A 13,566-nucleotide genomic window follows, 5' to 3' on the forward strand; every position below is an offset into this window, starting at 1 on the left:
TTTTGCCACACCGGCTCCCTATCTGTTCTTTGTACTGGCCCGGTGGTCTGCGGCCTTAGGAATTTTTCCTGACTATACTCTTTCAAGAAGCATCACCTCCACGGATGTTGCCCTCGCAAAGAAACCTATCTGCATCACGCAATATAAATTTATGAAAACCACCACCTCATGCCCTGATAGACTTTTCTCCATACCATTTATGGTCTTCTCATAGACAAGAAAATTACTAATTGAGGAGGGAGGGTCATTTCTCTCTCATCGTAGATTGTAAATGTTCTTCCAGCAGGCATTTTGTGCAATGTTGATTCAACGTCTTCACAACTTTGAAAGGCATACATAATAAGCACTCAATACATATTGACTGCAGGAAAGAGTGATTTGTTTCGAGCCCAGATTAACCATTTTTCCTCATGGAGATACATTTCATACTGTTTGTTTCCCAGATTACATGAGGATCAGCAGAAATGGAGAAAGTCACATAGAAGCTTACCACCAAGTTTCCAGTGTGATATATTTGGAAATGTCATGATGCCTCAAAGGAATAAGAGTTTATAAATAAAACATCAGCTATAAACGTTCACGAAATATCAAAAAGCTCCCAAATGATTATCTAAATAAGCTATGTGCCCAGATAGCATTCAGCAGCCATACCACTGGACCCTCACAGAGCTTCAGACCATCATCAGTGAGGGGCAAAATGAATGAGCTTTTGATATAATGACCATCCCAAATTTCCATGTGGAATGCCATGATAACCCACGAGGAGAAAAATATAAACTATTTTATAAGTGAAGGCCAAATATATTAGAAGCCCAAATACAACTCTGTGGATTAGCTTTCTGATATTCAGGCTTTCTCAAGGCGAAAAGAAAGGTCTCCAGCAATACACATGTTGATCAAAGAGCCGTGGGAGCAACATTTAAGGAGACACACATCCTGTCTAGGGCCATGATTATAATGTAAAGTAATATTTTCAACCATATCTGAAATTAAAATATAGCCATTACATTATATAGACTCAGAACCTTCAGATTCTATGAGAAAGAAATATCAAACATGTCTTATCCCTGAATTTAGCTCAGCATTATCCAGCTGTTCCATTTTATTTTCATATCAAAGGTGAATAGGGCCCAGGCTTGGAGCTAATACCTTCCAAGCACTGATGTTTTAATTTGATCATCTTCTGTATTATAGGACCACTCTCCTTTTGGGATCTGGCACTGAGGGAAGCTGATCTAAATCTGAAACTCTTTGACTTCAAAGAGCGTTCTGTGCTCAAGTTAGAACCACAGTGGAAAGAGCCAGATAAGGAACTCCATAAAAACACAGAAATTATTTGATATCCCAAAGCTTTTGTCTATTTTCTGTCAATCTATAAAATAATCTTACCAATTTAAGCAAAGCTAGTCAAATATCAAAATAAACTGGGAATTGAGGTAAGCTTTATCTCTTCCAGTATCCATCAGTGTTCATTTTAAAGAACTTTTTATACTCAAGTATATATATATGTGTGTGTGTGTGTATATATATATATATAATCATGCATTTATATATATATATAGGGATTCCCTGGTGGCTCAGATGGTAAAGAGTCTGCCTGCAATGCGGGATACCCAGGTTCAATCCCTGGGTCAGGAAGATCCCCTGGAGAAGGACATGGCAACCCACTCCAGTATTCTTGCCTGGAGAATCCCATGGACGGAGGGGAATGGTAGGCTACAGTCCATAGGGTTGCAAAGAGTCGGACATGACTGAGCAATTTCACTTTACTCTCTTTCATATACACACACACATACACACACACACACACACGGGCTGATTTTTACCTAGAGAATTAATAGCAAAAAAAAAAAAAAAACAAGGAGGAAATAAATATGATAAAGGAAAGTGTTATTCAAGAGAAACTAATTTTTCAGAAGTTATTATAAATTTTATCCATTATATGAAACATTTTTATTTTCAAAGAAACAGATAAAAATGGATAAATTATAACCACTCTTCATATTTTAATACAGTTCACCAAATTTTATCATGCATTTCTATAAGCTTGAATTATATGAACTTGGAAATAAAGAAATTAAACAGGAATAAATAAAGCAAATGCCAAGAATTCTTCAATACTGGGAGTAGTAAGTGAGCTGTGGAGGAAAAGATCATTGAAAAACTTGATTTTAGGACAAAAATATTTTATCAGAACTCCCTTCAGGCTCATCCTCTTTCATCTCTTCAAAAACAGGACGAAACATAAACAAAGCAGCTGCTGTTGCTGCTAAGTTGCTTCAGTCATGTCCAACTCTGTGCAACCCCATAGACGGAAGCCCACGAGGCTACCCCGTCCCTGGGATTCTCCAGGCAAGAACACTGGAGTGGGCTGCCATTTCCTTCTCCAGTGCATGAAAGTGAAAAGTGAAAGTCAAGTTGCTCAGTCATGTCTGACTCTTCGCGACCCCATGGACTGCAGCCTACCAGGCTCCTCCGTCCATGAGATTTTCCAGGCAAGAGTACTGGAGTGGGGTGCCATGGCCTTCTGCAGAGTGAACCACAAACAGAAACTCTCTAAAGAAGCCAGTGGAGTAAAACTACTTTTCACAAAGGTAAAGAATAATTTAAGTATAATGCAGTGTGGTTTAAGAGAGAATTATCAATAAATTTAGGAAAAGGTAATGTTTAAATCACCAGGTTTTTCTTTAATACATCACAAGTGAATTCCATAACAACATATATGTATTGAAAAAATAACCACCAGCTCATTTACTTCAAATAAACCACTTTTTCAAATTTAGAATTAGGGTAAAAGATTTCTTCTTTCCCACTTGCTTTTTAAAATAGAAGGACCTCATAATCTGGAAAAATACATTTTAAAATAATCCAAATATATCAATTGATCATTCTAATCATCATCTCATAATGATGATTTCCTTCCTAAGAATTAATAAATCAGGCTAAAATTATAATGAATATGAGTTATTGCTTTGTTGCAGTAAATCTCAGTTTTAAAAAAATGGCTTCAAGATTCGGTAGACTTCAATTAATATAAATGTCATCTCAGCATAAGAAACATTACCTGAGCAAGCTATTCATTGAACAACAGTTTCTTAGTACAGAGAATGGAGAAAATAATACGACCAATCTTAAAATACGGTCATAACAAAATTAACAGACATAGTCTCTTCTAATTAAATTTTAACTGCTTTGTGTAATTACTATGATGGTTCATGATTCACAGAGAGTATTTGATCTCTGTTACTGTAATTATCATTGCTGTTATCACTAGCTGATGATAAGACCAGCATTCTTATGTGTCCACATACATTCATCTGGGACCATCTTCTGTATATTTGGTCAGGTCGTTTAACATTTCTGAAATGCCAACAGCTTTCCTCTTCATTAAGCTAAATCCTAAACATTGGAACATAAATGTTCCAACATTTCCAACATTTATGATAACGTACCTCACTAACCATATCCCATAATAATATTCTCTGAATTCAGTGAACTTTTATACATAATCTGTATTATACTGTTAATATTGCCTTGTCCTTGTTTTCTAGGTTTACTGTAAATTTACTAAGTCTCTACAGCTTCTCCACATCGTATAAATATATGTATGCGTGCATGCGTACTAAGTTGCTTCAGTTGTACCCGACCCTTTGTGATCCTACGGACTGTACGCTACCAGGTTTCTTTGTCCATGGGATTCTCCAGGCAAGAATACTGGAATGGGTTGTCCTTTCCTTCTCCGGGGGTCTTCTGACCCAGGGATATAACCCACATCTGTTTCCTGCATTGGCAGGAGGGTTCTTGACCACTAGCGCCACCTGGAAAGCTCATATATATCTATGCTTTTCTGCTAAATAAAATTTGTTTTTTAAGGCAAAGGATTATCTCTTCCTTAAAAATAAAACACACATCCTCTAAAAAGCTAGTATAGTGGTGGGCATACAGTAGATGTCTAATGCATGCATTTTAAGGTGAATCATATTGTAACCTTAATAGGTTAAGATCTTGTTAACACAAGGTCACGTGGCTCTTTCATCTGTCCCATGATTAGTTCAACACCCCGACAGTGATAGAATTGAACACAGTCTCCATGGAATCAACCTGGATCCTCTAATGGTGTCATTTCAACGCACTGAACTGAAAATCCCAATCCCTTTCTAAATACAGGCACTTTCATAATTTTATTTCATGTGTATAATAATGACTGGATTCTAAGCTATCTATCTAACCACAGACAAACTCTACATCCTAAGTTACATGGGAACAGCTGGGAAGCTGCCAGAAGTGCCATTCTAGAGCAGAGGTGCCTTCTTCCAGGACAAATGAACCATGAAGGCTGTGGGTAACTCCTTCAAATGTTTCCCTTTGGTACATATACACGATGGAGTATTACTCAGCCGTTAAAAAGAATTCATTTGAATCAGTTCTGATGAGATGGATGAAACTGGAGCCGATTATACAGAGTGAAGTAAGCCAGAAAGAAAAACACCAATACAGTATACTAACACATATATATGGAATTTAGAAAGATGGCAATGACGACCCTGTATGCAAGACAGGAAAAAAGACACAGCTGTGTATAACGGACTTTTGGACTCAGAGAGAGAGGGAGAGGGCGGGATGATTTGGGAGAATGGCATTCTATCATGTATACTATCATGTAAGAATTGAATCGCCAGTCTATGTCTGACGCAGGATACAGCATGATTGGGGCTGGTGCATGGGGATCACCCACAGAGATGTTATGGGGAGGGAGGTGGGAGGGGGTTTCATGTTTGGGAACACATGTAAGAATTAAAGATTTTAAAATTTAATAAAAAAAAAAAAAGGAACATTAAAAAAAAAATAAAAAAAAAAAAAAAAAAAAACAGATGCTGATCCATATCCTTGTTCAGCAGGTTATATCAGAGCATTTAAAAGTCAATATTTCTCCTCTCTTAATTCTATTTCCCTGTACCCAGCCTGTCCACTCTTTTTGTATTTTATAATCATTATGTATTTAGTGTTTAGAATAAAGCAAGTTATTTTCACATACAAAGGAAATTTCTATTCTATTTTCCCATATATATTAATATATAACTAAATACATATTGATTTAGCTTGAGGTTTATGGAAAGCTATAAAGAAATCAACATTGTAGAGAGGGAAAAAATTAATAATAATAAATAAATGCCAGCAAAGGAAATAGAAAGTTTTCAAATTGACTTTGCAATCATTTGGGGCTTGACATATAAAATTCTGTTTTACATTAATCCTATCTACTATTCTATCAGTACAGGATATCTTGGTGTATAATACGGTTCATGTTATTAAATAAATCGTAAATGTATCATATTCCCAAATCTCATCTAACTGCTCTAAATTCCGTCTTTAGGATCAATAATGTAACTCATTATGCCTGGGAAAAAAATGCCCTTAAGGCCATAGATATAAAAAGTTACCATAAGAGGATTTGCAAAATCAAAGAGGTTTTCAGAAACATGCACAATTTTAAACAGATTATAGTTCATCCACACATTCAACTACACCAAGTCTTACATCCTCTTGCACTACCTCCTTGTAGGAGCAGAATGAATATCATAATCATTGATTTTCCCCTGGAAAAAAATTCTTCTGTTTTCAAAAGCAGCATGCACCATGCAACGTGCAAAAGAAATACCTTGGGTTTCTGATTCTCAGGGCCCGCTGACATGGACAATGCACAGGGTGAACTCAGCTCCTTGGTTCTTGTTAGAGAGAAGGGAGCTGACGGAGCTGAGACAGATGACCTGTGGTCAGATATAGAGCTTTCGGATTTTCCAAGTCTTGAAGGCAGGGTAAGATTTGGGTGCAGCGCAATGGGACTGAGCCTGTGTGCTTTTGTGGGAGGATTAGCCAGGGGGAGAGCAGAGGACCCCAGATGGGGAAGAGAGGCAGAGCTGGAGCTGGAGACAGGGGCTGGGGGTGGAGTAGACGGAGTCTGCCCTTGGCCAGAGACTGGCGCTTGCGCGCTCTTAGATCGGCTTATCAGGTTTGAAAGAGCTGGGGACGGATGGTAGCGTCTCTCTGGTGAGGAGAGCCTGGCCCTCGGGTTGGTGGGAGGAGACACGGAAGACGATGTGGAGGGAGGTGATGTAGAAGCATGCGAGCAGATATCCCTGGGCTTTCCCGGGCCTCTGGGGTCAGCATCCTGCCTGCCTTTGGAAGACAGGGGAGGAAAGCTTGGCGGGACGGGAGGCAGACCCCCAGAGCTGGAGGTACCGGGTTGCAGCTGGGAAGTCACCGGGCTGCTCTCCAGAGTTGGGGGTGGCATTTTCTGTACAATCACAGAGGCGAAGCTGCTCCCGCCCTGTCTGGGGGGAGAAAGGGCCGATGCCTGGGGAGGGGGTGTAGCTTTGGCGGGAGAAGGAAAGGGGAAGGATGGCTGGCTGAGGTCGGAAACTGGGTTTTCCCTTTGTTCTGGAGACCCTGATCGCAGGGAGCAACTGGAGAGGGATTTCTTAGGTGTGGGTGGGGTTTGTTTGACTTTTTGATCAAGCGTGAGCGTGGAGGAAGCCAGGGAGTTGAGAGAGAAGGTGGGACAGGAGGCCGGGGAGAGGGGCCTTTGGGGAGAAGGGCTGGCCTTCAGGATGGCGGTGAGGACGGAAAGCCTGGAGGGCACCGGGGGTTTCACCCCTGACCTCGAGAGGCTCGCGCTGGAGGACGCTTGGCTACAGACCGTGGAAGAGGAGCCGTGGAAAGGGGAGGGGAAAGCTCTGGGACTCGGCGAGAGCGAGTGCGTGACGATGCGGACGGGGATGTAGGAGGCTGCGCTCGGCTTCAGAGAAGCACCGGAGGCTGGTGAAGAGGCTCTCGGACTCTCTTTGGGACTAAGGACGTTCGAGTTGACCGTCTTCTTGAGGACTTCAGAAGTCTGCCCCGGGTTTTGCTGTGCTGTGCTTGAACTGGATGAAGGAGAACCTGATAACTGAGCGGGTTGGGGGACCTGTGACGTCGAGGACGTGCCCTTCGGTGCAAAAAAGGGTGCAGAGTGAGCGGAAGTTTGAAAGTACGTGGTTGTTTCTTCCACCAGGGCCCCGTGGGCATCCAGCCTCCTCGAGTGGAACTCCTCCAGGACAGAGGCGCCGGCGAGCTCGCCTGGGGCAGGTGGTGTTTTCTGATTAGTTGGAGAAACAAAGGAGAAAGCAGGTGGTTTACAGGCAAGCTGCTCAGAGGAAGTGGGAGAAGTTAACTAGAGGAAAGAGAAATAGACAGGGTCATAGGACATCATTTGTGAAACTGTCAAGGCATTCTTGTCACTCGTGCATTTATGCAAACAGCCTTATTCGTTTACACAAAAGGAAGCCCTTAAACCTCCCCGCAAATGGAAGAAACTCAGTTTTACTAATGAGGCGTTTCTTTGAATTTGAAATAAAATATAAATAAATGGTGAACTCTTAGACACTAGATCTCATTTATTCCCTGGAATAAACATCAATATAAAAGGGTATTTGCATGTCTCCCTTTGGAAAGTAATTCATTGACAAAATCCAAGAGTTATCTTCTTTTGGAATTGGGTGATTTGAAAAGATTTAAATCATCATTAATATAAATTTCAAAATGCACTTTGGAAAAGGAAATAGCTTTTCTTCCATTGTAAGACTATAAACCATAATATGATAAAAATGATTACAATATTTCAAAAGTTTAACACATTTTGTTTAAAATTCTAAAAACTTAGACTTTTCCTACACATTGTAAACCTGAAAATAATAGCCAGAATTCAAAAGATACAGCACCCAACATCAACATACAGTGATAAATTGAGAATGAAAGCCAAGGGTGAAATAGGGATGGAGTTTTAGGTTATGAAAAATATTTTCCCTAATTACTTGTCAGAATGAACAGTTAACAAATGATGTGAGTTATGCTGGAAGGAATGAATAGATAAGCAGAGTACTTTACAAATGCAGTCTGCCTGAAACAATGCAATTCACCAATCCACATCAAATAAAAAGAAAATAAAGAAATAATGTCCAAAAGTGGTTAGGGAGAGCCCATAAAATAACTGGGATCTGTATTCTTGTCCTATTTTTTTAGTTATCCAGTATTTTAAGACAAGTACTGAAATTATAAATGATTCTAAAGCCAAATCTTTTAAGGAGCAGTTTCCTTTCAAAATTACTGAATGGACTCTATCAGTCCATAAGAGAAAGGAAAATATTTGTACCAAACAAAGAATTTAGAAAATATCTGTTATAAAAAATATTAATAAATATTTATTAAGTTATATATGTATATATATATAATATGTAATAATATTATATATATTGCAGTATATATCAGAAAAGCTTACAACCATAATAGTTAACTTAGCAAGAGCTTCATTTATAAACTCAGTAAAAGACACTTCTTGATTTTGCTTTTTAACATGTTAAAAAGGTGCCCATCAGACCAAATGCAAAGATTTTCACATCAGAGCTTTGAGTCCTAAAAATATTTAAAACTGATAAATGCAAACAACTCATCCAAAACTTATATGTTTCTGAATTAATGTACCCAAAATATTCCTTTCTTTTCATATGTAAATTCATTTGTAAATTTGCAACACAGAATTCTTGCCACATAAATAATTTTTGAGTAATTTTGGCATGTAACCCAGAATATCTGAAAATCAGGGATAATTGAAAATCAAGCAGAATTCAATAAAACTGAGATAGACAATAAAACTGAGATAGAAAGTTTAACAACCTCCTCACATAAGTTTTACTTAGAAACAATTCTGCTTATCCATTGTTTATAAAACCAACTCATAAGATAGCTGTAAGTGAAAGTTCTCTGTTTCCAATGATTGATCTCTTCTCACAGAAGGAATGAAGAAATTTCAAGACTATGTAGAGTCTCTTTTTATGTTATGCCATAGCTCTTGGTATAAAAAAAATTTTAATTAATCACAGCCACAAAAATCCCATTACCTTTTCAGCCATGTTTCCAAATAAATTCATTTTATATAACAAACTCACTAATTCATCCTGATTATCCTGTTAGAATCACAGGACTGTGATTTTGAGGGTCTCCTCAGAAGAAAAGACTCTTCTCTCCAACTTCCTCAAGACCATAGCTTCTAATTACCAAACATTCTATTTCATGAAGTCCTGTCTTACCTAATATGAGTAATTCTAAAACTAAAGAACTAAGAAAAGTTCAAAGAGAAAGATTCTGAAGAGTCTAAGAATGTTTTTATTATATTTTTCTAATCAATGTATTAATAAGCATTTGCAATATATTTTTCTAATTTTATATTATCCTAATTTATACTAAAATAAAAATGTGGTACCATATTCTTATAAAATCCCCAGGAGAGGAGAAGGCCTTTTGTAATGAAAAAGATTCATTTCTTGAGTTCCTCTTACTAATCAGTTTAAAAAAAAAAAAAGGTGTAAAGACAGGAATAATTTTATGCAGAAAGAAAGGATGGATACCTGTCAAAATTTAGTCAGCTTACTCAGAACAGGCCTCTTATTTTGCCTCTCATCTGTAAACCCCTAACAGGGGATAATACAGAAGATCACCCTGGGATTTCTTTGGAGGGAATGATGCTGAAGCTGAAACTCCAGTACTTTGGCCACCTAATGCGAAGAGTTGACTCATTGGAAAAGACTCTGATGCTGGGAGGGATTGGAGGCAGGAGGAGAAGGGGACGACGGAGGATGAGATGGCTGGATGGCATCACTGACTCGATGGACGAGTCTGAGTGAACTCCAGGAGTTGGTGATGGACAGGGAGGCCTGGCGTGCTGCAATTCATGGGGTTGCAAAGAGTCGGACACGACTGAGCGAGTGAACTGAACTGAACTGAACTGAAGATGCCTGCAAATTATTTCAACCCCTTCATCCTCTCCCATTAATACCCTCTGTTCTGTTCTCTAGGTTTGTTACTGATGCACTAATTCCTTCTCTCTCAAGCCTGTTCTCTGTCTTCTCCTCCATTTATTTTCTAACCTCACCTTTGTTGCTGCTGCTGCTGCTGCTAAGTCGCTTCAGTCGTGCCCGACTGTGCGACCCCATAGACAGCAGCCCACCAGGCTCCCCCATCCCTGGGGTAAAACTTCTCTAAAAACACCGCTGACCATGTTCTCTCATCCCCAGATCTCTTCTGATTCCTTGAGACCCCCTCACCATACACTTCCTTCAAAATCACTTTCAAAGCTTTCTCCTAGAAAAACTATCCTGAGCTCTGAATACATTCACAATAATCTACATAACAGAGGATTGCTTGCAATGTTCTGCTCTCATCAGGGGGATGATGTTAATCCTAAATCCACCCTTGGGTCCTGCATAATAGAAATCATCAGTTATTTGAACAACCAATCTCTGTAATAGAGCTGCCTTGTCATTTTAGTAAGTCTAAAATTAACTGTTTCTCAGCACTATTCACAATAACCAACATATGGAAACAACCTAAATGTCCTTCAACAGATGAATGGATAAATGATACATATATAAAATGGAATACTGCTCAACCGTAAAAAAGAATGAAATAACACCATCTGCAGCAGCATGGATGCAACTAGAGATTATCATACTAAGCAAAGAGAGACAGAAAAAGAAAGATAATACCATCTGGTATCCCTTACATGTGGAATCTAACATACGACACACGTGAGCCTAACTTCAAAACAGAAACAGACTCCAGACATAGAAAACAGACTTGCGGATGCCAGAGGAGAAAGGTTTGGGGGAGAGACGAGTGGGAGACTGGGCTTCGCAGATACAAACTATCACAGGTAGGATGGATAAACAGGATCCAACTCTACAGCACAGAGAACTATATTCAGTATCCTATGATAAACCAAAAAGGAGAAGAATTTGAAAAAATGTATATATATACACGTGTGTGTGTGTATAATTGAATCATTTTGTTGTACTCCAGAAATTAACACACCATTGTAAACAATGCTTCAATAAAAATTAACAAAATTAACTGCTTCTGTGTATATTCAGTTTTTTCCCAGTGTGTCCATGGATTCTGAAATATCAGACTCAAAGCCAGAGTGTCTGATCTGCTGCCTGATGTTCTGAATAGCTACGAAGATTTGAACAAGGTTGGTCCCTACATATAGTTGTACTTGTAAGGCCGGACCCCCAGGGGGCATGATGGGCCGCCCCTCCTCTCCCTCCCGCCGGCAGGAGAAGTCCCGAACGGAAGAAGACTCCCAGATCCCGAGGACCAGTGACAGCACACTTCGCCAGCTACAGCCACCCTACCCCAGCCACGTAGAAGGACCTGTCAGCCCGCGATGACCTATCCGAACCCCCGTCCATCTAGCCTGACCATCCCTGGCAACGAACCTATAAAAACCACCCCCAACACAGTCCCCGGCGCGGACTTCCTCGACCTGCCTCCTTTGGGTGCGGGAACCCCGCCCAGGAGTACTTTCCCATTAAAGCCTGTTAGACACTCTTTCGGTGTCCTGGTCGTCTTTTACCTAACAGTACTCTTTCCCCTCAATCGATACAGTCATGCAAGGCAGAAACTTCTGATTCCCCCATGTCCTCAGATGCAGTCCTTAGATCATAACAGCTAGGTCTCCCAACACACCTACTACTCTGTCCTCTTCTCAGGGACGGACATTCATAGCGTCATCAACACTTCCCCATATCTACCATGAACCGATTGCTCCTTCACAACACAGCCCTTCTCTTATGACCCAGTCTCATCTCCCTCAACCCCTGCTAGTTTGCATTTTAGGTTTTAAAATTACTTTTTCAATCGCAACCTTTTGCAAGCACTGTCAACATTCTGTCTTGTTCTTTTGCAGAGCCACTTGGCAAGCTGTTGTTCTTAAATCAGTTCCACCAACTGTCCTTACGCTCCTAGATCTAGTTCACCTAAAGGTACTATTTTAAAAAACCTAACATAATCCTGTCGATTGGCAGGGCCACTGCACTTATTTATGAGTTTGTCCTGCATAAGCGTATCAACTGAGAATGAGAAATGAGGGGGAATTCCTGAATGAGGCAGAGGGGGTCCCTATCTCTAGTTCACCCGTGCGCTGGTGGATGGGCACCAACATAAACGTAAGCTCTTTAAATCTCAGCAGGGCTGTGTGCCACGCACCTTTGGTGTGGACTGTTTGGGATTTTTTCCCTCTCTTATGTTTTGACCTCAGCTTCCTCTCCTGTTCTAAACAACAGCCTTCAACAAAGATAACACTCTCCACAAACCCTTTTCCCAACACCACCCTCACTGTATTCAATAGATGACCTAGGTTATTTTTATCGAAGGAAAATTGAGATTACCAGGAAAATCAAATTTTTCTAGAACTTCCTTTCACCCCTTTCATTCATTCTATGGAAACATAATGGACTTTCCCTTTTCAAAATGCAAATTCCCCACTGTGCTCTGCATTCCAGCAGCTTTTGTTTTCTCAGGGATACCATTTCATCAGTCCCCTGCCCTCCATAAGCTACATATCCATCTTTTCTTTTTTTTTTTTTTTTTTTTACTGATTCACTCATCCTAAAAGCAGAATACTTACAATCTTTAAAAAGTAATGACTATCATGTAGTGGACTGTAAAAATACCCACATTTTTCTACTCTTTTTATAAGAAAGGCAAAGTCCTTTTCTTCACTCACCCTTTAACTCAACTGGCCATATGACTTGTTTTGACCAGTGGGTCATTAGCAAATGTAATATAAGACATACTGAATTGAAAAGCACTTGTGGATTGGTGCTTGCTGAGTGGACAGCACCACCTTGATGTAAATGAGCCCAATTCCTCACTGCAAGAACTACAAGACCACATCTTAGTTAACCAGCCAGCAGCTGACCCAGAAGCCAACTGCAGGCACATCAAGATCCACAGCAAAGATCACCTGAGTCTGACCCAGATCTGTAGAACCACCCAGCTAAACACAAACTGTTGATCTATACATCTTTTTAGCTAAATAAATGGTTGCTGTTTGAAAACACAATTTTGGCACAGTTCATCAAGCAGCAAAAGCTAACTGATAAAAGCACGTGCACATACACGCACCAAGTCCTGTGGCATCCATAAACACCCTATTCACAGGTCCACAGAGCTTTATTCTGAGTCACATCTGAATCTATATCTTTGTGTTGATTTCCTTATTTCTTGTGGCCAACAAACCCTAAAGTAACTTCCCACAGAAGCCCTCATCCACTGCCTTCATAATCCCCCCTTAATTATAGATGGAAACTGTGACTTGCTTCTAGCTAATTGAACCTGGCAAAGGATTTTTCAGATGCATTTAAAGTTCCTAATCAGGTGACTTTAACTTAATCAAACAGGAGATACTCCTGAGTAGGCATCCCCTGATGCAATAGGGCAACCTGTTTCTTTAACTTTACCCTTTGTATTCTATTGCTTATGCTACAATATATTGCCAATAGCCGGAAATATACAGGAGAGCCCATTCTCAAGGCTCTTAACTTTAAAGGCATAACACTTTCCCATTCTTATAGAGATAAAAAGTTGTGGAACAGAGAATAACATCTATCTTGTTGGCAGTTTATAGGAACATCATGACCTGACCTATATGGACAGCTGCAAGAACAAAGGATTCCAACACCAAGAAGTTTG

The 13,566-nt window shown here is 39.8% G+C and overlaps 1 protein-coding gene across 1 annotated transcript in view; it reads right to left on the reverse strand.

Moving 5' to 3' along the window:
* MLIP (muscular LMNA interacting protein) overlaps positions 1-13,566 on the reverse strand; it is a 131,775-nt gene that overhangs the window by 93,000 nt on the left and 25,209 nt on the right. The window contains 1 exon segment of the mRNA XM_068960982.1: positions 5,660-7,210. Within this exon segment, the coding sequence (XP_068817083.1) occupies positions 5,660-7,210 (1,551 nt within the window).

Source organism: Capricornis sumatraensis, chromosome 22 (assembly GCF_032405125.1).
Source record: "Capricornis sumatraensis isolate serow.1 chromosome 22, serow.2, whole genome shotgun sequence".
NCBI lineage: Eukaryota > Metazoa > Chordata > Mammalia > Artiodactyla > Bovidae > Capricornis > Capricornis sumatraensis.